Genomic DNA, 25,983 nt, shown 5'->3' on the forward strand with positions numbered 1-25,983 from the left:
TGGAGTCTACAGAAGCGAGCCGCCCTTAGCTCCCGAGATGACGTCCTTTCTGTGCCCACCTCCACCACAAACCCCACTAACATCTCCAGCTGTTCTCGAGCCCCGGCGCCGACGTCCAACCAGCCTCAGTGAAACCACCCTGAAAACTCCCACTAATGCGGACGCAGGATTTCTAAGCAAAGCTTTGAAGCGTGATTTCCCTCCACAGCCCTGCGTAGGTGTCCGTGGCCCTGCAGAGGTCATACCCTAATGGCCAGCATGTCAGAAACCCAAAACACATGGTCAGTGAAAGCGATAACGAACAATTAGCACATGCCTCATCTGCACTTACTTCACTACCGCAGGTAAAGAATGGGCCAAGCCCAGAGGTACCGTGTATCTTCCTGAAATAACATGAGCAATTTCTTACTTTTTCTTGATCTGGAGAAAAACTTGATGCCCCCAGGAGAGGTAGACGGGTTAGAATTGGGGGAGGACTCTTTGGAGGAGGACCTGAAGATCCCACTGAAGCTCATTCGGCGTGGGGAGCGTGGGGGAGACTCCTGGTAGGGGAAGGGGAACACTGTTTTGGGTGAGCTGGGGCTATGTTTGGATCTCACAGGGGCAGAAACGGGGCTGGAAGGTCGGTTCTGGAGCCCTTTTGAGAAAAGGCCTTTTGAAGGACTGCCGGCAGAGTAGCTTTCTTCCACCTAAGGAGGAGAGAAAAAGGAAGAAAAAAGAAAAACCACCATTAATTCAGTTCAGCTTCGGCCATCAGGATCTCTGAACTTGTTTCAACACAGTCAACTCCTGTTTATTTGGGTGGTGGATTAGCCAGACCTCACCTTCCCCAGCGCCTGCCTGCACTGACACGCAGATGCGTGTGTGCCACCTCTCTGGGCTCCGTGCTGCCCCTTGCTCTTAAAGATGCCCTGAATTTCACAAAAAATTTCAACATGTGTGCATACATTTTATTATCACACATATAACACAGGATTTTCTTTACTGCTTTTTTTTGCCACACATCCTTCTTCCTACCCCAGACAACTGAAAGACAACTGGCAATGAATTTATTTAAGGCAATGAATGGTCGCCATTAAGGAAACACAGTGCCCCAAAGTCTTCCTCCCGAATTTAAGCACCCATCTACAGTACTTAAATCTCCATCGCACGATGCAACACAGTACAGTGCACAGGTTCCCAAGCGCCTGACACGTCTCTACGATGCCGGCCACAGCGACAACTGTGGGATTGCAAGTCCAGTCCCAAAAATAGAGGAACCATTTTAGAGTGATTATGTTCCTGCTAATTACCCCATCCCTGAGCTTGGGTACAACCTTTCTAACAGCTGTATCTCTTTCGGGACCTGTGCTGGCTTTCCAGCTAGCGTGAATATCTGTGCACAACACAGCACTGCACTGTGCAGACTTGCTCAGCGAGGGGGGATGAAAATCCAGAAAAACAAACAAAAAAAAGGAGCAAAGATTAAATTCTCCCCACATACAATTAACAGAAGCTGACCCAAAACCTCTGTGGGATTTGCCTGTGCCTGAGCTATATGTAGAGTTTATTTCCTTCTGGATGCACAAAGTACTTCTGTGGCTATGAGGCTCCTTTTTTAGCTGGGGGCATTTCTCATGAACGAAGGGCCCTGTTCCTGGCAAAAGGCAGCAGTGGGTTTCAGGTCTCCAGGGAATGTGTAAGCAAAGGCCACGGCGTATGTGCCCGCGGGCACGGTGTGCCGCTGAGTTTCAAGCCCTTTACACGCCTGCTCCTCTCTTCCCAATTACACAACACAAACCAGGAGATATGGAGCAGACAGCAACTTCTACCTGCAAAGATACCGCCCGATGTGTGTCAGTCTAGTTAGGTATGGGCGCTGTTGCCATGGGAGTCATTGTAGGGAAAAATAGCATCTTTTATTAGGATGACTTAGATGATAAAAGAGATGAATGAAAGCTTCATAGGTACGTATGCCCTCCTTTGGGTCAGTGAAAGCCTTGTGTATATGAATCCAGCTAAAAATGGTCAGCTGAGTTTAAAACACATATGCAGTTAACTCCCTTTTCAAAATAACGTTTTGCCACAGCTCCAAAACACTTGCAGAAATATGTACGAGCAGCACAATGGCCAAATAGCTGCCCCCTCTGTAATACAGGATCTCACTCCTCATATTCCTTTCTGTCTCCTGCGTATGCAGTTTGGACCACCTGCTCTTTCCACTTGGATGGGACAGAGCTGGAATAGGTCCTGTGGGAATTGCAGAAGGGTCTGCAGGGAGCGTGGTCTCCCATTTGGGAAGGTTTCTAACCTAAAAGGCAAGTGGCACTTGGCCTGGGAGATGGGCACAAATAGCATGGGTCACTAGGAGGGGCACGGAGACATGCCAGCACGGCACAGCCCCGGACAGCCAATGAATTCTGCACTGTGCTCCTCTGCACAGCACAGAGATGCCTGGCAGGACGCACAACCACTTTTTGTACCTGCACACTTATTTTTGACAGCATGGACAAAAATATCCCAAAAATATACTTGTCCTTTTGCAGAAGAATTAGAGGAGCAGTTGCCCTGAAGGGGAAATTTTTTGAAAGGATAAATCAATTCTAACTGAAACACCAGGTACCAAACACTGACAGTATCCATCAGAGAAGAAAAAACCTGTATTTCAAGCTTAATGCAGTGGCCTGAGCCTCAGGTTTGCCTCCCAGCTCTGTCACAGATTCTTGCAATCTTGAAAACTCATTTCGTGTTACACATCTGTTCTGCCATGAGGACTATATCTCCTTTATTCCCCCTCTAAGTCCTCTGGCACACAGACAGTCTCCCGGTGAGTATTTATCAAGAATAATAGGGCACAATCCCTCGACTGAGACCTGGAATAATAACCACGCTATAAGTAAATTAATAAACAAATAGCACTTTTGTCATGGGTAAATAGTCCCAAAGTGGTAGCTTTTTCATAAAAGCTCATTAACTTTACTAAAATATCATCTGTAAATCATCTGAGACTATTTATACGTTGTTCTCTTCACAACTACATAGTCCAGGAAACAACCAAGTAGCGCAATGGCACCTCCTTTTGCATCGCGATTTAAAGAGGTCTGTTGCCAAATCTACTGCCTGCAGGTGGGGAGTAAGAATATTTTCAAGTTCATTTTAATCATAATACAAATCTGCCACTACTACTGTAATTTAGGACTGTTTCCAGGATGGTAATTTCATTATATTTTTTCCTAAAGTGACAAGCCATGACATTTGTAAAGCTAAGAGAAGGAAGTCATTCTGGTCCCACCATTAATATTTCATGTTATCTTTTTTGCATGGTTTTTTGGTTATAATGGCACACTGATAGGAGACACTTTTAAAAGACTATGGTATCCTCAGGTGCTAAAGCAATTCTAGAAACGTAAAATGTCAAGCAACAATTTGTCACATAACATCAGTATTCCTTTGTATGCACTAGTCAGACATGAAAGCAAATGGTTCTCAAATTCCGAGAAGAAGCAGTGGGATATTTTTATTTATTGCAATCACAACCAGTTGCTTTCTCTCCATCGCACCAGGCAGATGAATTAGTTAATTGTCAGAGCACCAGGGCCATGCTGCTAAATACACATGTGCATGCTACTAGATTAAAGGAAATTACTATATCGAATTCTTCCCCAGCCGCTCCACATGTTAATTATACACAGGTTACGCCCACCATCAAAGCAGATAAATACCTGTGATTTTGCTTTGGGAATTACAACAGGATTGCTTTCTTGTAATATTATTTGAGGCTAATGGATTGCAAGTTTTAAAAGATAATTAGGTGCTTCTATGAGTAAAATCAGCAGCAACAACGGTTATCACAGCGTATATAAAAGTCACAAGGCAATGTTAATTTTCACTCTTCAGCTGGGAATGCAGAAGAATCTCTGCTGTGGAATAAACCCCACCAACCTATGCAGACTCAGTGTGACGACTCCAGCAGTGGTACTGGAGGCAGGTTACACAGCTAGATGGATCATCAGCCTGTTCTTCATGCTTTTTGGACTCATTTCCTGAAGCTATGACAGGCAGGTGGGCACAAAACTCCCACATGTGCTTTGGAAAGATAACTATTCCCCCAGTTGAGCTGTAGCAGCAAAAAAAAGTATTGCATCCTGGTTTCTCACATTAATAACCCTTGTACATCAGTTTGTGTTAGTCCAGGAAAAGCAGTAAAGTGAGAATGGGCAGAAATATGAAACACACCTAATAAATGCACATGGTGATATGGCTTATTTGACCCTGACCAGATAATGGGCCTTTTGGAGATAAGCAATCCAAAAACACAATGCAAGTACAATACAAATCAATGCACAAATAAGGTCTAATCAAACAAATTGAAAATTTCCTCTAAGTATGAAGACTGTTCACCTAATTAAAAAAAACCAAAACAATCAAAACAACCAACCAACAACAAAACATTCCTTGTGTTGTCTTTGTGCAGAGCATGTACAGGATCTTTGAGCTCTGTGCCTAACCTTGGACTCCTTAAACCTTAAAACTGGTTATGTTGGAGAGAAATGTCAGCTCCTGACCATGGGTCTGCAGAGAACAGTGCAGCGGGAATAGGGCTAAATTAGCAGCTCGGTAATACTGCCAGTGCAACCCTACCCTCAGTCTACAGCAATGGGCTCCCTGGTGAGGTTAACCAACCAAGCAGAGCCTTGTGCTGCATCAGATGTGTTGTTTCTAGCGACTTGACTCCGCTTGGTCAAGGCTAAACTGGTTATCTTGCATAGCAGTGAGTAAATATATCCTAACATGCTGTAAGACACTATCAGTTTTCATGCTTCAGAGCACAAAAGGATCCTCAGCTGGGGACCAGGGAGAGACTTTGCTCTGTTGTATACACCAAATGATCTTAGGCAGGCTCCTAAAATACATCCAGAACCGGCCGCTGTTGAAAATAAAGCAACAAAACGAGACGTCCTAACAGTGCTTGGCATCAAGCAGACTTACTTTCAATTTTTTGAATGAAACGTAAAGTGATAGCTTGGCGCTTGCCCTGAGCTGGGCAGCTCTGGAGGATTTCAACACAAGAAATAGCATCCTGAAAGCTGCCCCTGTCATTTCACCTGGATGTGGGAATCTTCCTCTCTTCCTAATCTCTTCCTCCTTTCTCCTAGCTACATTAATGGCTCAGAGCCATCATGTGATGGACCAGCAGACCCACATCTTCATTTGCAACAGACTAACTCCTGCATGACAAATTCCCAACATAAACCGCTACCAGTCCCAGACTACCCCATACCAGTGAATGAAACAGCTGGACACAGGCTAAAACCATCGAGCAGTTGTCCTTACGGCTTCCCTGCTCGCTCACCATCTGACTGGGGTTTAGTCTGTGCCATAAGCACTCCCCAGGTGCTGCCTGGGCTCAGTAAGAACACAAGCCAGGGACAGTCCCAGGTTGCACATGGTCACCCTGCTCTAGTAGGTGAAAGAGTTTGGCTCTGCAACAGGACTGTGCCAAGCCCTTCATCTCCATGCCGAGAGAACGGTCCCTGACCTCTTTTATTTACTGATATTGTTGACATATCCCAAGTGAACAACCCTGTATCTTGTGCTGTTAAGAATTATCCATCCTGAAGGTCATCCAGGTTTTCTTGTATAAGGTCCTTTCCTGTGACAAAAAACCCCTCTCTTTCATCATCAACAAATTTCGTTAGTATGCTTCTATTTTTCATCTCAGCCTTACTAGCAAAGATCAGTCCAAGTAATGAGCTTGGGGAAACTCTAGTTCTGTCCCTCTACCCAACAGTCGTCCTTTCAATACCACCCTGCCATCTTTCCCTTCAACTGTTTTCTCACCTGACTCGCAATTCTTGATCTTATTTTACAAGAAAGATTAAAGTGCACTACATTTAATCAGTACTATATGATAATCCCCAATGCAATGCGTTGAGACCAAACTATTCATACTTCACCATAAACTAGTCTATTGTCGTCCACACACCATCCATCTCAGTCCTGCCTCTTCTCACTCACAGGCAGAAATTTTCCCAGCGTTGTCATTTTCTTTCCCATGCTTTGTATTGAAAATCTGATCCCTCCATTTTACCAAATAAAGTCCTCTCTAAGAAGGCATTTCTGCTCCCAACCTAGAATTTAGGGACCATTTAACTGCAGGGAAGAGAAGCGTCCTGCCAAAGCAATGTGGCCAGAAAAATGAACAAGCTGCACTGAGAAGACCCTGACCACGAATAGGTAGAGGCTGTGTCGGAGCTGGGGAAACTCAGGCACTGCCCGTGTCCCTGTCGCAGCACCTCTTCGCAGCCATCTCCCCTGCTCCCCTGCCAGGGTGCTCCAGCAACAGGTCCTTTCTTGGGCATACAGCCTTCCCCAGAGGATGCCCTCCCTGAAAAATCTCTAACTCTGGTTCAGTTTCTAATGAATTTAGATTCATTTTTCAGAACAATCTGAAAAAATAATCTGTCTGCAATACGAATGGGCTCAAGCTAAACAGCCTTTCAAATGCTTCTGAATTTAAGTGAAAGTTATTAAATGCTCCTGAGCTCCGTTCCTTTTTTCTCCAACTCCGAATAGTTAGGACATTTATGGAGCATTTGTGTTCTGTTTGCTTTTACAACAGTGAGCTATTTGACCTTTATTTTGCCTCTTCGCTTAAAAAAATTTTTGAAAGGTGAGTAACAGAAAAGGAATCGCCTCCCACCATCCTTGACAGGGACAGTAAACACAATTAGAGACGATACACCAGATAGACATCTGCGCTTGTTTCCTGCCCTTCCACTAAATCCCAATAAAAAAGCCCTTTGATAAAGTTAATTGGATGATTCTCTCATTCTTCTGGAATAAAAGAGCTCATAGAAACACAAGAGCTGACTTCATTAGACTGAAAGGTAATGAAGGACTTACTCTCCCAGGCACCACGTGGTCACATTCACCACCATTAGTTCCCTTGGTTCTGCATGAGCAGTAACAATTGAGATGACAACAGATTTTACGGGATCAGAGATGTCACTTCCCAAAACTAAAGCGCAATGACACTTCCCCAAATTAAAATACAATGGGATGCGGCCGGCTGCTCTGGCAGGCTCTGAGAGCCCTGCATTGCTGTACGGACGGTTGGGGTTAGGTTTCCAGCAGCGAGCAGGGCTGCTCAAAGGCAGAAGCAGGCTTGAGGAAAGGTGAAAGCAGGGCTGGCTCCCAGTCCACTTCCTAACCCTTAACTGCATTTATTTTAAAGCAGCGGATGGGAAGGAGCCACGCACACGGCAGTGCAGTGGTTGGCACACGTGTCCTTGCCCTGAGGCTCACTGCATCCACTGCAGGTGCCCCATGCCAAGGCTGCGGCACCATCCAGGACACACTCCCCATCCTCCTTGCTGAGGCCAGTTTACTGCTTATAAAAAAATGGATAATTAAAAGACTGGGAAAAAATAAATCAAAAGGAGATTTATTATCCAGTGAAGGGGGGGCTAAAAATGGCATATTTTTTGCTTCTCCCTGTTCCAGGGGTTGCTCCTGCAGTTCCCATGAGTCACTGGGCAAAACAAAAACAATGCTGGGACCAGAAGCAGGACAAAGTGATCCTCAAAGTCCTTCAATATTGGAATTCAATATTCAAAACCCTCCTCAGATGTTTTCTGATCCTAGTTCATCAATGCTTTCCTGCATTACTGATAGCAGAACTGCCAGTCAGCGCTAAATGCAGTCATAACAAAACCTCTACTTTTCACCCTTCTCCTTTGTTCGTATGTCCAAAAACCAAACTCCTCCGTTAACCACCGTGTCACATCCAGAATCCATGTACAGCTGATTACCTACAGCTATTCTCAAAATCTAATCAAAGCTTTGTGAAAGACTTCCCAAAAATAAAGTCTGTACTATTTGCTCCTAGGTGTAACCGATCACAATTTGGTCAAACTGAAATGGGCTGTTTGTTTGCAAAATGTGTTTTAGGTGATTCAGGCCATTCTGCATTGGAGAGTTTCCTGCTCAGAATTTACTACTCTCTTCCCCCACTTTTGTATGAATTACAAATTGTATCAGTAATGAGTCTGTATTTCTTTCAAGTCACTGATAAAGTATGATATAGTATAGCAACAGAATGTTTTGTCTACCTAGAAACAAAATTTTCCACTGATAAGTCTCAATTTATTTTATCGGCCAGGTTTTTATTCATTTAATAGGCTCCATGTTTATTCAGTATCATTCCAGTTTCTTAAATCAAAATGTCTTGTGCTACTTTTTTATATACATGACACCGACACTATAACATTTTCCAACCAAATTTATAATTCATTTCAAACCCCACATTAGTTCAATAAGAACTGTTTACCATTATTTCCAATCCAAATGTCTATTATAATAGCATCGTTAACTATCCAACATTAGATATTGCATTGTTTTGCCCAAGACTAATGTCAGACTGACAAACCTGTAAATTATCCTAATTGCAAACATCATAAATATTAACACAGTAATTGCTTTTTTGCAGTCTTTTGGAACTTCATCTCTGCTCTAAGATTTATTCAAAATCAGCACTAGTCAGAGAAAGCCGTGCCAATTCATTCAAGGGAGTTTTATCAGAGTTGTTTGGATTTAATTTTAAAATGTCTAGCTTTAGCATCTTCTGCTTTAAATACACTTCAGTCATTAATACGACAGTCACCATTATCATTGAAGATAAACATCCCACCAGTTTTTTCCCCATTTAGAGAAAAGAACTTCTAATGCACACTTCTTTTCCAAGCTTTCTTCTATATTTTTATGACAATTCTATTATTTCCATAAAGGAATGGATCAATATTATTCTTCAAACTTCTCTTCTTCCTGCTCTTCCCTCCTCCATCTATAATTTGCTAGCTGCCTCCCCATGGAGAATTTTCTTCTTGAGTCATTTTCTTCTCTCTAATCATTCACGATCATGGGCTTTCAGCTGAAAGCAATGGCTATCGGTTTCCTGTAATTTCCACACCTTATCATTTAACCTACATTTTAGATGAAGGATCTATAAGCATTCAAGGTGCTAAGATCTCTAAAATTGATAGAGCCATTTGGATGCAGAGGGGCACTCATCCCTGACTGCTGCCCTGACACGCCGTACCAGAATTATTTTCTAAATGATGCTCCACATCATTCATGATTTTCCAGGTCTCTAAACTGCCCCTCTTCCACTGTCTTTTCCTAGATCTAGGAAATCCAGTAAATCTAACTGCTTCTCAGCTCCCGGTTATCCTTGTCTATACTGCTGTATTTAATGATCCTCTAAGGTCTCTCTGCAAGAAGGATTCAAGCCATTTCTGGAGAGTCCTAGCTTTGAGCACGGGGCAATCAGCAATACCAGTTGTTTTAGACAAAGCTACCAGCACAAGCATTAAGGCACTTTGTCAGGCAATATGAAGGGCCAGAATACCTGCCACAGGCACAAGAGCTACCTTTCTCCATCACATCACACTAAAAACTTCTACGCAAGTCTTCAGAATATTATATTCTCCATCTTCCGCAGAGGAAGATGAAAACCAACCCTATCCCCTTCCTGCCACTGGTCATAAAGGACAGAAGAAGACATCATTTATAATAGTAGCCATGTTAATGAGAAGTGATTAAGGCTAAACTTCAGGAAATGTGTGTCACATTCCCACGGCTGCCAAAAAAATTCCTATGTGAACCGGAACAAATAATTCTGCACTTGAATTTCCTCGCTGTGTAATGAGGATTGTTGAGATTGAGAGACACTTACATGGTAAAGTGCTGAGAATCTATGTGAAAAATGTTAATTCAGTTTCTAAAAGCCTTTCACAAAGAACAAGAGAATTAAATTAATGGCAGATTGGAAAGACAGGTTGTGAGCCATCTCTACCTTGATCTATAGCCCAGGTGACAGAAGAGTTAAGTGCAGGAAGAGAGACGTCCCTGATGAATTGCCAGTCTCCAACATGACTGGTGAATTGAAAAGCCATGCTACTGACAAAATACGGACTTTTAACATACAAAAGTTACACACCGCACTGTGATTTCAAACTTGAACAAAGAAAAACCATCTCACTTGAAAGTGAACAGCAACTTGGGAACTTCTTTATGTAGCACCAGCAGGGACTGGCAAACGTTTAGTTAGAATTAAATAAAATACTGCAGTCTGATGCTAGCCACCATTCAGTAGCAGCAAAGATCCCACCCTTTACATTGAGGAAAACGATATTTAGGATGAGATGTGCGGTAATGGATTTTGCTAGTTGATCTCTTTCTTATTGGAAGTTGGGCACTGCCGGTGGTTTCTTACGTGTTGCTGCACGTGTTGAACAGAACTCCAAGTATGATGTTAGAAAAAACTCTGGGTCTTATACACTCCATCAAAAAGGTCAGCTAAAAAAGCAATTTCAGATGTTAAGCCCCAGTTGCATGGTTACTCCAAAGTTAATTGCACGTCCATAAGCAGAACTTGAAGCATTTACTGAAGCTGCAAAAAGGGGCAACTACTGAAATATTCTTCCAGTTGTCCCCAAGACAAGCACTCACCAAAAGAGAGACCCAACACCAGTAAGAGGAAAAACAAGGGCCTCATAAATGGTAAAGTGGAATTCATTAAATGATATGATGTAATACTACACATAAGTGAGACTAGCTTTGGTATATTTTTTTCTTCAGGACTGAGATTCATGCAGCTTTCTCACCTTTCTTTGGGAAAAGGAGGTGATAAATGGAAAAATCAAGTTTTGGCTAGAAACCTCTGCCTTCTTCCAGCATGACAACTCTTTCCAAAAACATCACATTGTTCACTTTATTCAAAACTACCAAACAAGCACCTTTTGGTAACACTGTATATTTTAGCTTCCCTGGCATCTACAAGAGTTTTTCTGTATCAAGTGACTCCTACGTGAGTCTTAAAAGGTCCAATGCAGAAAAGAACAAGGCCAATGTTATAAACATATTCAGTCACTGATGGATTGCAGAATTTTTTTAAACAACTGTCCTTTCCTGCGAGGTGCAAAGGACTAGAAACTTGTGCTGTCAACAGAGCTAAGTTATTATTGTTCTAGATGCAGATTAGCTTCACTAAGGAGATATTTATTGCTTCACCTGCCTTGAACTATAACTGCAGACTCTTTGATGAATGGCTTGTAGCAGGTTTAATCTTCACAGGGGTCCATAGCCTTGTAAATATTGTCACAAGTCAAACTGGTCTGCTGTGTAGCTACAGATCAGCTTTTGGGGTTATCTACTGTTCGGAGGAGTATCTATCTCTTTTCACCAAGCCCCTAACATGGCTGGTAGGAGGCTTACATTTAGCAGACCAGCTTGTACTTCAACGCTTTGTGAAAATGATGAGGCCAGGACCTGAAGATGACAGATCACACCCACAATTTTTATTGCTTTGAAGATTGTGTAGGCGCTGTATAACCATCCCTAATGTCATCCATTGAATATGCTTGCCTGATCATTTTAAAGCAAGCAAACTCTGTGAATGTATTGGTTTAATTTAATAGCAGGCCATCAGAAAAACAAATCATAGCAATGCCTCCATAAGGATAACCTTGAGTTCATCCCACATCGAGGAAGACTATTTCCACCTTGTTTATGGGAAGGCTCTACCACTACGGCTTCAGCAAATGAAGGCAGCTCATTTTGCCAGTGCCAAGGACAGATAGATCAAGGACATTGAACAGTTGAAACCTCTGTAGCCAGACAACAACTATCGGGAGGCAATTCCAGGAAAACATACCAACAGCCACAGACACCTATTTGGGTGCTGCATGTCTGTAGCAACACCACAAATTTTGTTAGCTAACTATATTCCTGAGAATATAGTTATGCAATATCACCTCATTGAATTACAACAGTGTTACACACAACATCTGCAGTATTTAAAGCAATACCACCAGAGGTTAGCATCGTTTACAGGTTATACCACATAAGCACCATTATGGTAAGGTCTGCAAAAGTCACTATATTTGCCTTAGTGCATCACTCTCAACAGGTTAATGGTATGGCAGGAAAGATTAAAAACCCAAGTTTTTTTAAGCCTAATAAATTGTGTTTACCACCAAGGGACTCAACCACTACAGCGAAGGTGAAGCTTTGGAAATATCCTACCTTGCGAGAAGCATTTTTGTCTGTGCTCTCCACATCACCGTCCAAAAATGGCATGGCAAATGAGCTGAGATCCTGCCAGGACAGAGAAGAAAAATTGATGTCCTATATTAATGTCTTCTTCTTTCCATCAGAGCATCCCATGATTGTAGCCCATGGTTTTATTTCCGAAGTGCCCACTGCTTTACCCATAGTGACTGCTGGTAAGCAATAACACGGGCTCTGATCATTCTCCTTGGCTGTGAACTCAATGGTAGATGTAAGTAACAAATGAATAGGAAGCCCTTAGCAGCGCTTGCACTACATCACCATGAAAAAGCACCTGCACAGCCAAAGTCAGAAGTCTTGTGCTAAAACTTTTAAGGGGAGGTACTCGAATCCCACAGAAAATTTCGTAGGAAATTACAGTTTGAATACAGCCGCTTGATCAGCAAATGGCCTATCTTGCCTTCAGTGGGGTGTATAATCTTAGTTTAAAGAGTATTTATGGCAATAAACAAAACCTGAATGAGAATATGTCGATGTTCTGAAAAATATGTAACACATACAACAAAGAGGGAGAAAACTGTGACACGGAGCTTGGGGAAGAAATAACCGATTCACTTGCACAGATTGGAGAGGAGCACCCAATTCTGCATGACTAAAGACCCATAAGAAAAGCACACATGCTCATCTTTAACTAACAAAAAACAAAAGCAATTATATTCTACCTCCTGCCGTCTGTTCTGTTTATGCTACTTTGTGTTCCAGCCACGGGGTTTTTAGAGCTCCTTTCTACGTGCATAACGAAATTATGTTAGTGTCAAGTTTAGCATCTGTTTAATTAGAAAAGTAGATAATGAATAATTCTGTGACCAAAATAACCGATTCACTTGCACAGATTGGAGAGGAGCACCCAATTCTGCATGACTAAAGACAATGAAGCCATAAGAAAAGCACACATGCTCATCTTTAACTAACAAAAACAAACTGCAATTATATTCTACCTCCTGCCGTCTGTTCTGTTTATGCTACTTTGTGTTCCAGCCACGGGGTTTTTAGAGCTCCTTTCTACGTGCATAACGAAATTATGTTAGTGTCAAGTTTAGCATCTGTTTAATTAGAAAAGTAGATAATGAATAATTCTGTGACCAAAAGCATGGGGTTGCCTAATGCTTTGTGCTGAAGAACTGAGTCTTGGATCCCAAATCTTGATCTAAATGTCAGGAATACCTCCCCAGCGCAGAACCTCCCAGATGTAAGGCATCATCCTTTCCATGTAATGATTCAGTACTTCTCTACCACCACATCTGCATCCCATTTAAAATAGTTCAAAACATAAATAAATGTTTCACATAAACCTAACTTGAGATTAAACAGAGCTTAATTAAAAATTAGCACCAGCCGGGAAGTCTGCAAGGCTTGCTTGCCTTCAGAATTCAGAGCAGCCACAGGTCTAATCACATCACATTGTGTAATCATACTAAATCCAAAATGTGCTCAAAAATGTGTATAATTCAGGCATAATCCTTACAAGTGTTTGAAAATATTCTGGTTACATAACGAACAACAAAAATAAGGAACAAAATATTGAATTACTGGAACTGAAGCACATGGGAGTAATTCATGCCAAGTTGGAAAGAAAAAAAAAAGCAGCAGCAGCCAGGCTTGGCCAAGCTGGCCCCAAATCATTAGGCCACAAACTAAAGTATTCATGACAAATTAGTATGCTCCCGGCTCCATCTATGCAAATTCAATGGGAACTATCTACAAAGCACCAACCCAACTATATAATGTCACCCTCATCACCACGCTTTGACGTCTGTGTTTCACATCACCTTTGTTTGCAAATAAAAACATAAGGAAACATCTCAAAAGCAAAAGAAGAGGCAAATTTGTTTGGTTTAGATTTTCACTGTTATCAAGATTTGATGGAGGCTGAACCAGGCACTGCAGGGCCTTAAAGAAAAGCTTCTGTATGAATTTGCTTATTCTTACCATTAGTTAAGACCAAAATAACTTACATACTCCATATAAAAATTATTCAGCCATAAATGGCATATATAAACATTGTCAATAAATGGATTATTATTATCAATCCTACTTCATATGTTACTGCAAGACTTAATCTCTGTGAAGAAGTTTAAGAGCCTAATGGAAAGTTACACAAAAACATATCCCCTTGTGTTTACTTTAATTTAGCCAAAAGATTTACCAACATTTTCCTCTACCCATCTTCAGTAGTGAAGAAGCTGGAATCTGATGTGTGCTAAGTAATTTTCCATGGAATAGATCAAGGAAATAACCTCTTTTGAGCTCCACATATTAGCGTCCCTATATTACTACTTGTAATCCACAGGGAGAAAACCTGCTGTTTAGGAAGGCTGGAGACTGGATGGAAGAAACTGGGTTTAAGAGGACACATATCTAGTAATCAGGGTTGGAAAAGCTGTTCAGAAAATCTGGAAGAGCTAGAAATGAAACCATAACTTCTTTTTTTGAGCAGAAACCTTCAAAAACAGGAGGGGATAGGTAGGTTCAACTATTTTTCTAGGAGCTAAATTTCAGTTCCGAGTTACAATTCCAAGCTTAAAAACATGTATTTATTAAATTCTAAAGTCTAAAAGTATCATGAAACACAGCTGATGACAATTCTGATTTGTAACTCTCAGATATCATGGAGGTATGCTAACTTCATCTGTCTTTACGTGCAGAACAGGAGATCTCTACCTGTAAGCAGAAATAACTGGAGCTATACCTCTCTGGACAGCATGAGACCTTTCTTTGTTAATACAGTGCTGGAGAACATTTCAAACAGGATAATAATTGTACTTTTAGTCCTGTGATAAAGTCTGTAATTGTAGCTGCTACCTAACAACTTTTTCACCTTTCACTTCTTCATGGGATTCTATATGCGAAGGCATCCATTTACAGAAGGAGAAAATACATATATCAAATGCCAGGCTGCGAATACTGCTCTCTCAATTCCAACCTGTTGGCTAAGCAAGGAAATATTAGATGCTTATTTTCTCTTTGCATGTATCTCTGCAGAATACAGATTAGGTATCTATTTCTTTCTTGTGTTCCTCTTCATCCAGAAACACGTGACAACGCAGTTGATGATACAGTAACTCTTTAAAAAAAACAAACAAAAAACAACCTGCTCCAAAAGTGCTGCAGAACACCACAGTGCTCTTGACAGGCCAATGGTGCAGCCTTAGCCCTTATCACATATCTGACTGCTCTGATCTTATGCCAACTGATACACATTGAAGGCTCGCTCTGTCATTAACCTGGGATTGAAACCATTCTTAGACAGCGTTCTTGCTCTCCAGCTCTGCTTTACTGCACATGGGATAAGTGCCCCGGAAACTCACATGGTTCTGGAGAGACATTTTAAAACCTTCTGCCAAAGGCATACAGTGACGTGTTGGTACAAGGAAGAGTGCTTCTCATTTGAGACTGCAGAGCCCTGGCTGAAGAACGAACGGCATTACTCCCTGTATCCATCAGTCCTGCATTATATCCTTGGAAAGACAACTTCTGTTGAGACCACAGTCTATGACCATCGCTGTAAGGAACAAAGGCCACCAGAGACTGCAGCTCCTAGTGCTGCTAACTTGGAATTAAGAGTATGCAGTCTCTTTTGTAAAATTTTGTTAGCTTTCCTGCCATGCTCCTGTTCCTCAGTCAGTCCTTCACATTGCTCAGTGCCATCTGACAGCCAGACATCACTCCTGCCATCCCCAATTAGAAAAAATGACCTTTTGAGCAGTTTAGATTTACTTTACAGCCACAAAACTGCCTCAGATTTATTTTGTTTTCAATCCACTTTTATTTACAAGAGGTTGTCATGGCAGCTCCTGTTATATTCGCTGAAGAATACGGCCCCAGGTATAACAAAGCTTTTTCCAGAGGACAGCAGAGCTGTGACACAGCAGAGCCACGGCTCGATGCTCTGGCTACCAGCCAGGCTCCCTCTTGGGGAGGACAATCTCCTACAACACCTACTCAACAGGCGACTTTTCTTATTGATAGCACAGGAGGTTAACAGATCTAAAAAAGCAACTAAATTGACTTTATTGCTTTAGTTTTTGCAGGGTATAAGTCAGGATAATTCTGTCTGCAAGTGCACTTACCTTCTCTACCACTTCTTCGCCTATTTCCTCTGGAGGGGAAACAGATATCTGGAAGGTTACAGATTCTTCACGCTAATTTCTCCTCCAAAGGTGAAATTAACTCTAAGGTGATTCTTGCCTGGGTTACCCCTATATCTACAGGGTGATCCTTCCTAATTCCAGCTCTTTACCTTTGGCAGCCCGTATATCAGAATAGTTGGGATTATGTGAAAAGAAGGAAGAACAAAATTTTGTTCTTTGATATCCTGGGAAAACAAAGAACCTTTTCTCAGAACTGTTTTGGAGAATAGGAAGGAAAACCACATTGTAGGATACAGAAAGCAAATATATTGGCTGCCATAGCATAGCCAAATAGCAACAGGAGCAAGATCTGGTTAGCCAAGCCATTTTTCACCTTTTCCAGCCAGTTTCACTGTTCCTTTCCTTGCTGGGGAGGATTCCTGCCAAAACGGCTTGCCCAGACACGCTGGTCTGGATGCTGCTGCAGTTGGAGACCTTGGTGTCAGAAGAGGGCTTCCAGCAATTCTGTTGCAGAGGCTACAAGCTTAAATAACAGACCACTAAAGCCTTGAATCCAGTAAACAACACAAAACAAACAGGATTCTTTTTTTATTATTGTTTTGTTTCAAGGCTACTTTGGCAGCCAGGCTGATAAAGCTTCTCTGCAATGGCTGAAGCCAAGGAGCCAGCAAGGCACTCTGGGGCATGCTGAGATTGACAGGTCAGAGACCAATTTCCAAGGTGTTTTGGGTGGAAGTAGGACCTTTTTATGGCCCCGCTCAGCGGTGGTCCAAAATTTCAGGGCTGGGTGTCAAAAGAATATTTCACAAACAGCTCCCTGCTGCCATCCTTTGCAACTGTCCCTTCAAACACAAGACATGGCCATAAACAACATGGTTGGGTAAAGTCCTGCGCCCACGGTGGTAGGTCCATGACCCATGAACTCTTTGGCAATGTTTCAGAGGTGACTCAGGTCAGAATGGCTTCACGGCAGCCCCACGGCCCACCTCTGCTGAAAGGCTGGGTTCCTCACCTATAAGCAACTTCAGAGTCCTACTGTAGGACTAGACATCATGCAGTCCTGACTACTGATGGTGTCACCTATGAGACATTATTTTTCTGCTTCACTAAATTCTATATATGTGCTGGGATTGCACCAAATTTAAGGATGTGGAATGCCTGCCAGACATTACAGTTTCTTTTTACAACATAACTCAAGCAGGAGGTGACACTTTACTAAGACAGCTTTTCAATATGGGGAGACAGCTCCTTTAATAAAGTAAACAAAGAAAACAAGACACAGAGAAATTAAGCTGAGTGCTGAGAAGAGCCCTGATCTCACAAAAATTTGCTAAAAGCTGCACTCCTCAGCATCACACCTTAACAGGGCTCTCAGGGTCTCCTCCTCCGCTAACGTTACTGAGCTATGAGCACTTCAACTATCCTACCAAGGACAAAGAAAGTTGGGATTTTTATTAACATTAGCTGTGAATGGTTTCTTTCAGCTCAGTCTGCACACCAGCAGATTTTTTTTAGATCAACCTTGGATTTGTACCTATTTGTACCTTGTAAGCCTATGTAAAACTCTGAATAGCAAATACGCTACATAGGCTAATAGCCTGTGAGCAGAATCCAAAGTCTGAACTCTGTGGAATAGAGGGCATAGCTTGGCAGCTCTGATTGAATAGAAAAATTTATTTTTTTGAGAACAATCCTATGTAGAAGCCTTTGAGGATTTATATCAAATCACTCAATTATTGCACAAGGAAAGATTCAAAAGTGACATACGCAGGAACTCCTGTCCTTTGGTTTTTATTGTTTTGATATACTAGTCACAGTATAGTATAATAAGACTTGCTACATTGCTTTATTCCTTTAGCAGTAGGCTGCTCATTGCTTTGCTTTTCTCCCTCCCCCATGCCATCTAGACTGCAGCATGTGTTCTGGAGACAGATACATAAGTCACACTGTGAGACTGAGGATGCTAGTGACTAAATCTTGGTATGACTCAATGGGAGTGGGCAGCAACAGATGTACAAAGCTGGTTAGATTTGTGCAAGCCAGCTTTGTACTTCACAAGGCTATTCCAATTTATTTGTTTGCTATTACTTTTAAGGCTACTCGTATTAAAAAGGAACAATTGGGTGGATCTGGAGAGTTTGAGATGGTAGAAATGAGATATAGAGACTTTATTTTGTCCGCAGCATAAAGATGCCAGAGGCAGCATGGTCCAGAAGTCATCCAGGTGACTGTGCAGGACCAGCTGTGCGCACTTCGATGTCAAGGTGGATACAGCATCAAATTTGAAATAACACAGGGTAAATCGCCCTAAATGATGTGCCTGGAAGAAATGGGAAATGTTCAGTCCCAAGAGGCATAATCTAAAAAGTTAGGGGGTTATGGCTGGCTGAAATCTAACACAGATCTCAGTGTGTGAAAATCACCATCCATCTGGTAATTATTCAATGTCCTATATCCAAAGAATTGCATACATAAACTTCGCAGAAGAAAACCATCCTACATGCAATTTAAAGGCATTTCTTTCAGCTGCAACAACAAACAGGCAAAGTACTAAAGAGCTACTGAAGCCACTTCTCCCCTGTTCTCACACGTGGGTCGCCTGGCTTGGATTGCCACCGCTTGGTCGGAAAGAGCTGCTAAAACTGAGAATTTCTAGGGGAAGGGGATAAAGAGAGCCATGAAACCAATGTCCTTGATATTTCCCTGCAAACAGCTGTCTTCCAAGCTGTTCTTCCTGAGTTATCCTGATCATGGGATACTGTCAGCCTCCGGCACATCCTTCTTCATTTCTGAACCTCTTGACTGATCCTGACAGGCATTAATCTCCAGCAGTCTACAGCAAATTCACCTTTTTTCTTCTGAGGCTGTAGGCAAGGTTCATCAACAAAAACTGCCAAGAGACTGTGGATTGTTTACTGTTTTGTTCTCAGTCTCAGACTTAAATCATTAGAACATATTCCTATGCTGTTCACGGAAAAAATGAAATTTTCTTTCAAGCCTCATGCTCTCCTGCCAGGAACCACCACCGTGTCTTCTTGGTGATTCAGCCTTTGCAGGTGAGCTGAGCACAGATAGCCTGGGGTGGGATGCAATCAGTTCTGCCTGGAGCCCCATGATGTTTATAATGTCCAGAAAGCTCAGGGCTGTATGGAAATGCTGTGATGAAGGATACTGCTCTCCACCTCATCAGTAAATCTCAGACCATCATTAGGGGCTCTCTGACAAAGCCTGAATATGATCCCATGCACACGACAGCCTGGTTTGTCAGCTCCTTCACACCACGAACCACACAGCGCAGTGACTGGCAGCATGTTTATTACAACGGCAGATGGACAACCCAGCAAACGCGTAAATAACAAAATGTCATTTAAAAAAAAAAAAGAGAGAGAAAGTGAGAGAACAGCAGAGAAAGCAAGTCAGGGAGGAAAACAAAATTCTCAATATTCCCTGTGACACTACGATCCACACGCAAACTCATTATTAAGTGCTAGTCCTGGATGCTCAGCCGAAGACAACCTTTCTTTGGTGAGACATTTCCTCCAAGAAGCATCCAAAGTTAAGAGAGGTGAAAGCAGAAGATAACATACCTCAGACCTGGAAAATGTGGTCAGATGAGTGATGAGGGAATTAAGAAACAACCAAGAGACATGACTACAGGGAGGGACTGCGGGAGACTGGAAATGTTACCCTTCAGATGGCACATACTCCGTGCTAACAGAATTGCTTTCCAATAGTTGTATGGTTCTCTTACATAAACGAGAGACAGGATCCCAATGAATTTGCAGAGAAAAGCACGCATTTGCTATAAAACATAAATTCAGCCACAGTGAAATAGCAGAACTGCAGGAAACAAAAGACGATTTTGCCATAATGTAATGAAAACACTTGAGACACTGGGGTCAATCTGAAGGGGATTCAAAGCAAGGATCATCATGAGGCTTTCTAAATCACCTCTACACTTCAGCTACTTTAAAAGTCACTGTGTTTCGCAGTTTTTATGTTTTTCCCTACTCCCTATAGGCCAAATCTCTTCGAAAACCATTTCCTCAAGGAAGAGTAAACCAAAACAAAATCAGAACTGAAAGCCTCCAGCTAATGGCCTTATCTGAGAAGGACTTGCAGGGTTCTCCCTTGCATATATATGACTAAAAAAGGTGACATTCACACTAGGCAGAAAACCTCTGCCATAAATACTTGGACGGCAACTATTTCTTCCAGTTCACTGCATTTAGGAAGACAGCTGCCTGTTGCCTCCTCTTTACATTCTTTTCAGTTAATAACCGTGAATAATCTTAACAATTAGAAGAAAGCTTATAGCTGGAAAGCCAGGCAAGCGAGGGACCTGCTCTGATCAAGTAGTCCCTCAACTAAAAAGGAAGGGAAAAAATGTAGAAGCAAAGAGAAAATTAGGCAAGGAAAGGAAGAACAGGATGGCTCTGTGCTTGGTGTGCTGAAGACCTGAGCGGGAGGTCAAAGGGGACAACAAATGGAGCCCATGATGAGGGAAGATTCCCCTCTTGATGCTTTCCTGCCGCATTTTCTTACGTCACTCTGCAGCTGCAGAGAACAAATTCATGTCTACAAAATTTACAGTCACTTTGCTATAGCTTTTTGTACAGTTTTAGCACCACATGTAAAAAGAGACCAATATATACAATATGCTTTATTTCATAGGCTAAACTATTTTTTTTCTTTTCCCAAAAGAATGGATGTCTTCATTCTTCACCCTCTGAATTCCTTATTTAAAGGTGCATTTTGCTGAAGCTGGCAACATAAAAAGCCCTAAAGGACAGAAGAAAGCTCAAATTCTCAGAGATAATCTAGAAAACATTATCACATTCATAGTACAGTACTCAGCTCTAAATCCAGCTTGTATGTCCTTCAGGTCCCACCCTTGTCTTTGAACTGAGAGATGCTGAGATTTGGTACCATTATTATTTTTTCCAGTTAGCGGTGCCATGCAATACTAATAAATTACATTACATCTTTCATCCTATGGGGATCCAAACTGCTTTAGAAACTACATATCCAGTCCAGAATAGCTTCATGGATGTACTTAAATGATGAGACTTTCATTGCCTGCTCTGGCTTTTTGGTTTACCTCTGAGAGGGCATCAAGGACAGGGTATCTGTCACCTAACTTCAGCCATCCAAAACACTAGTCATCTACCCCACGCTTTTTGTCCAGCCTAGAGAGCAGGGAAAAGCCAGCGTCTCCAATGGGCAATGCGCTCCCATTCCCCTGGTACGAGAGAGGCTAGACAACTTGCTTAAACATGATCCAACATAGGATAAATGAACCCCGCCTCTTACCTCTCCCTCTTTACTGCCTAGAAAGTGGAAATTAAATAACTTATTTTCCTTTTTTTCTTTTATTTAGAAAGCAAGCTGTCCAGACAAGGGATTGCATCTTACTACGGGCATGTCTACACGGCAATCACAAGTGTGGTTTACACCAGCTCGCTTTCACCCAGCTCCACGCACACCAATAGAAGTGTAGCCATGACAACACACCGGTTAGCGTAGGCTGCAAAATCCCCACGGGAGGCTGAGTAAATACTCTGGCAATTTAGCTCACTTCGAGCTCCTCGCTCCTGCCGTTGTACGGCTGTCAGGACTCAGCTGGGCTAATTTCAGCCCAGTTTCAATCACGTCTTTGCCTGCAGTCTAGACACACTATAAGCATCCATACAATGGGTAGCGCAATGAGGTCCTAAGCTCTGTTGGCATTTCTAAGTATTACTAAAATGTACATTTTCTTTACACAGCTTTGGCTGCTGTGTAGAAAATAGGTTAACTCTTTGGGATAAATGCTCATTGGAGTGAAAATGAAGGAGCCGCTGTGTCCAGCTGAAACAACTAGAATTTAAATTTTAAGAAAACAGGCCAGCTGTAGGACGTCTGAGAAAAGCATGTTTGTTAAGAGAATTGGCATGATCTAAAGGAAAAGTCCAAGGGATAGTACATCTCAGACTTCCAGGCCTCCTCACACCAAGCCCTGGCCACTTGTTAAAGCTCTCTCAAGGGATATGGTTCAAAAAGCATCACACCTCTGCTTGGGAAAAGGTGTTAGAAGACACCAATGACCATCTCTGGAAGAAAGATAGATAAAAAATTTACCCATCTGGAAAATCTTGTGAACAATGAGACAAATGGAAGAACACAACAAAGGGGTTACTCACTCTCACTTGAAACAGCCATCACTGAAAATAAGTTGTCGCATTGGTTCCAGTTTGGAAATAATCCTCAAATGGAAAGGGAACGACAGAAATAACACACTCACAGTTTTTTCTAATTACTGTACATGCAACGCTAAAATTTTAAGGCAGATATTTCCCCAGATAAACTGCAGGCTTCTTTCAAGGGCTATGGCTTTCATTGGTATCTACTATTTTTTTTCCAGAATTGTTCCTAGTTTAGATCCAATGCAGGAAAAATATGTTACTAATGAGCCATGTTCACTTCTGGCTCCTTTAGTAAGAGTCTGCTGATTTTAACCATCTTATTCTTCATGTGCCCATTTAAGCATCACAATTACAATGGATCTTTCTGAATATGCTGTGGAGAAAAGACAAGCAAACACACATTCAGGTAAATCCAATTGAAAACTTAAGCTCAATATCTACATATACACACTGCCAAAAGTCGTATCTGCCCTATGCAATGGTTTTGAAACCCAGCAGACACTGGTGAGCCGAAACAGGCAAATCCACGTTTGCTTTGGCTGGCGGTTTGTGCATCAAAATGTGTCAAGAAGCATTTGATCCTGCTTGGAGAGTGTGGGAAACATTTCCAAGTTAGCAGGACACCCTGGACACGGTGACAGATGGGCAGAGTACGAGCCTGGCGCGGGAGAGGCCATTTTATAACTGGCTGTTGCTCCAAGCCATGTGGCAGACAGTCCAAACCCATTTGTCACAAAAAAATAAAGCTCGCACTGGAATTACCAAACCAAGGTGCAGGGAGAGCCTCCGCCTGCGGTTCACCTCGGTACGGACACCCGCCCTGCCAAGGAGCATCACCAAAAACCTCCCACAAAACAAAAAAGCACCCAAGCAGGAAACAAAACTAAGCAAAAGACAACCAAATCATTTTTTTTCTCAAGGTGAATTAAATCCACAAGCAGGAAATCTTGATTCAGAATAACATTTTTAATTGTTGCTTTGCTTTCTCTTTTTGTTTTCATAGAAAAATACTGATTTTTCCTCATCACCAAAAATTAAGTTAATGCAAGTAATATGGCCCTAAAAATATATTGGTTATTTTTTTCTCATCAAGAATGTTTATTTCTACCTATATGTATTAAATAGTTGTACAACTATTAGTATGCATTTAAATCCAAGTTTTAGTCACATTTATTTTGAGCTCTATTTCGAATGGAAATTGAACTTAGAACTGCAATCGGGCATTTAAGAGTTGTTAAATACCTATTAGAAAAGTGTCTCTTACATCAGAGTAAGAAGATAAGTTTACCAAAACATATATCAGTTCTAAAGCAAAAGCATTAGCACCTACAGTAAGAAACAGAAACAGTCTGTCACTGGTGACTATGTTCTCCCAGATGTAGACATGCTAGAGCTCATCTCACAGGGCATCGTTTTTTTTACTCATATATAAAACATGCTCTCATATAGGAGAATATATATGCTAAATGTATATGATCATATACTGTGTGTATACAGACATGATAACAAGCTCTCATAGTTTTTTAACTGCCATTTCTTTTAAATTTAAGATGATTAAATATTTCTTGGCCCTTATCAGCTCGTCACTGGACCTACTTGGGTTGCCAAACATGCTGAAATGACACAGGGATTTTCTCTTCTTGATGGAAAACCGGTGGCTGTTTGCTGCCTGAAACAAACTCTGGCTACAGGTGATTTCCACCAACTCTGTGGTTTGCCCTTAAAGGTTTGCAACAATACTGCTTTTAATTCTTCTAATTTCTTCTTGATGAGTGTCAGACATCCCAGTACAGATTGATGGGGTGGGTTTTGGGGGGTTGGTTTTTGGTGTTTATTTCAAACTGTTGCATTTTTCAAAATAAATATATTTTTATCCCATTCCCAGTATCAAAAATGGACAAAATTTAACTGCAAGAGTCCTCTTTTGCTGGGTTCCCTGCTGCCTCCCTTTGGATCAAGGGTTGGCCCCATGTCAGCAGGATCCGTCTCATCCTCCTACCCATCGTTCCCTCTTCCGACAGATGCTCCTGCCCCCCAGACTCCCAATTTCGGCAACTCCAGGTTTCTCTCACCTCCCAGGGCTGTTCAAAGTCAGTGCAGCCTCTGCTTTCCAGCCTCTCCTAGACTCCTGACTCTGCAGCCCATACGGGGGATAGAGTTGGAAAGGGTGAAATCTCTTCCCTAAAGGCAGATACCCTAATCTCTCGTGTGGCCTATAACAGCAGCTAAAACATGATGACCGACAAGCAAAACACACAAGATGCTGGCAAAATACCCTGCATCTTGTACTAGAATAAATTTCAGTTGCTATTCACCAAACCCCTCCCATCACCCCACTAATGGAGCGGGGCACCTTTAAACCCTTCAGGCTTCGGGTCTGATCCCAGGAAAGAGTCAGCCTCATCGTTATCAGACATTCATTATCTCACAGGTCCATTAACTGCAGCGCAAATTGTGTGTGCTCAGCATTAAGACTGGTAGCAAAAAGGCAAAAAGGCTTCATGCATTCCTCTTGCATGTAATACACCCCTTTATCCTGACAGATCTCATCAAATATCAAATTAAAATCAATAAGCAGAAGAGGAGTTCCCGAAAACCTGCAATTTGGGGTTTGCAATGACTAGCCATGGCAATTAGTTGCCCAGCAGTTCGGGCTCCTCTGAGACGAGCAGTAGGAGAAACCAGGCATTGCAAGATGCAGAGACCAGATGGTTTTAGGCTGAAATTAAATAAACAGCCCCCAAAAGATAATCTCTCTTTCCAAAACACTAAGGAAAAGTTATGCAAGGAAAAAAAAACAACAAACCCAAGCTACATTCTTTAACTAGATAAAAGAACATTTTGTTCAGCCTTGGAGTATCTATTGTAATTAAATGCTCTAAAAACAGGACAACAGCCCTGTGCCAGCCATGCATACAAAAGAGACAAAACATGATGAAAAAAAAAACAAAATACCCGAGAACTGTGCATTTCTTACACAGCCTGAAGAATGCCTGCCTCTTGGCAGAGTCCTGCAGTGCACTCGGGCTTCCCCCTAAATGAATGCAAAACCTATTCTCCCTTCTAAGATAAATAAATTAAAAAAAAAAAAAAATCAAATCCAAAGAAACCCACAGACAATCAAGCTCCGTTCTGACTTACAGCTCTGAAAAATCCTGCAGTCTGGCTGGAAATGTCCATTGAAGAACTGCATTCAAAGCTTTTCCCTAAAGGCAAGCGCATTTAAACATCTCAGGCTCTGCTACTGAAGCCGATGCTGCAACAGATGGGGACCAGGGCTGGGTGTGTTCCTCCTTCCCATCGCGGCGCTGCGAGAGGGTGGCAGGAGCGGTAGGTAACGCAGGAGAAGGCAGGCGATGGTTTTCTCCCTCGCTGCAGGCTCCCTGCCAAAAATGCTTTGGGCATCGCAGGATTCGATTACACGACTGCAGCAACCTGCCACATTAACTCTGACGGGGGCCAGTGACGCGCACGGACGGTACAGGCAGGTAATTAAGTGCCGTACTGGGTGCATTAGCTAAATGTTGCAGGTGCACCAGGGAAGTTGGAGAGTTCAAATAACCGCAGACGTTTTTAATGTGATCAGAAGAAAAAAC

At 42.1% G+C, this 25,983-nt stretch overlaps 1 protein-coding gene across 1 annotated transcript in view; it reads right to left on the bottom strand.

The window, feature by feature from the left end:
• Positions 1 to 335: 335 nt before the first annotated feature.
• The window catches only part of LOC109279717 (5'-AMP-activated protein kinase subunit gamma-2-like), a 54,473-nt gene continuing 28,825 nt past the window's right edge, over positions 336 to 25,983 (bottom strand). The window contains exons 2-3 of the mRNA XM_019474251.1: positions 12,067 to 12,138; positions 336 to 689 (exon numbers count right to left, since the gene is read on the bottom strand). Of these exons, the coding sequence (XP_019329796.1) occupies positions 336 to 689; positions 12,067 to 12,120 (408 nt within the window). The 5' untranslated portion in view covers positions 12,121 to 12,138. The remainder of the gene's footprint in view (positions 690 to 12,066; positions 12,139 to 25,983) is intronic.

Source organism: Aptenodytes forsteri, unplaced genomic scaffold, assembly GCF_000699145.1.
Source record: "Aptenodytes forsteri isolate BGI_AS27 unplaced genomic scaffold, ASM69914v1 Scaffold296, whole genome shotgun sequence".
Classification (NCBI taxonomy): Eukaryota; Metazoa; Chordata; class Aves; order Sphenisciformes; family Spheniscidae; genus Aptenodytes; species Aptenodytes forsteri.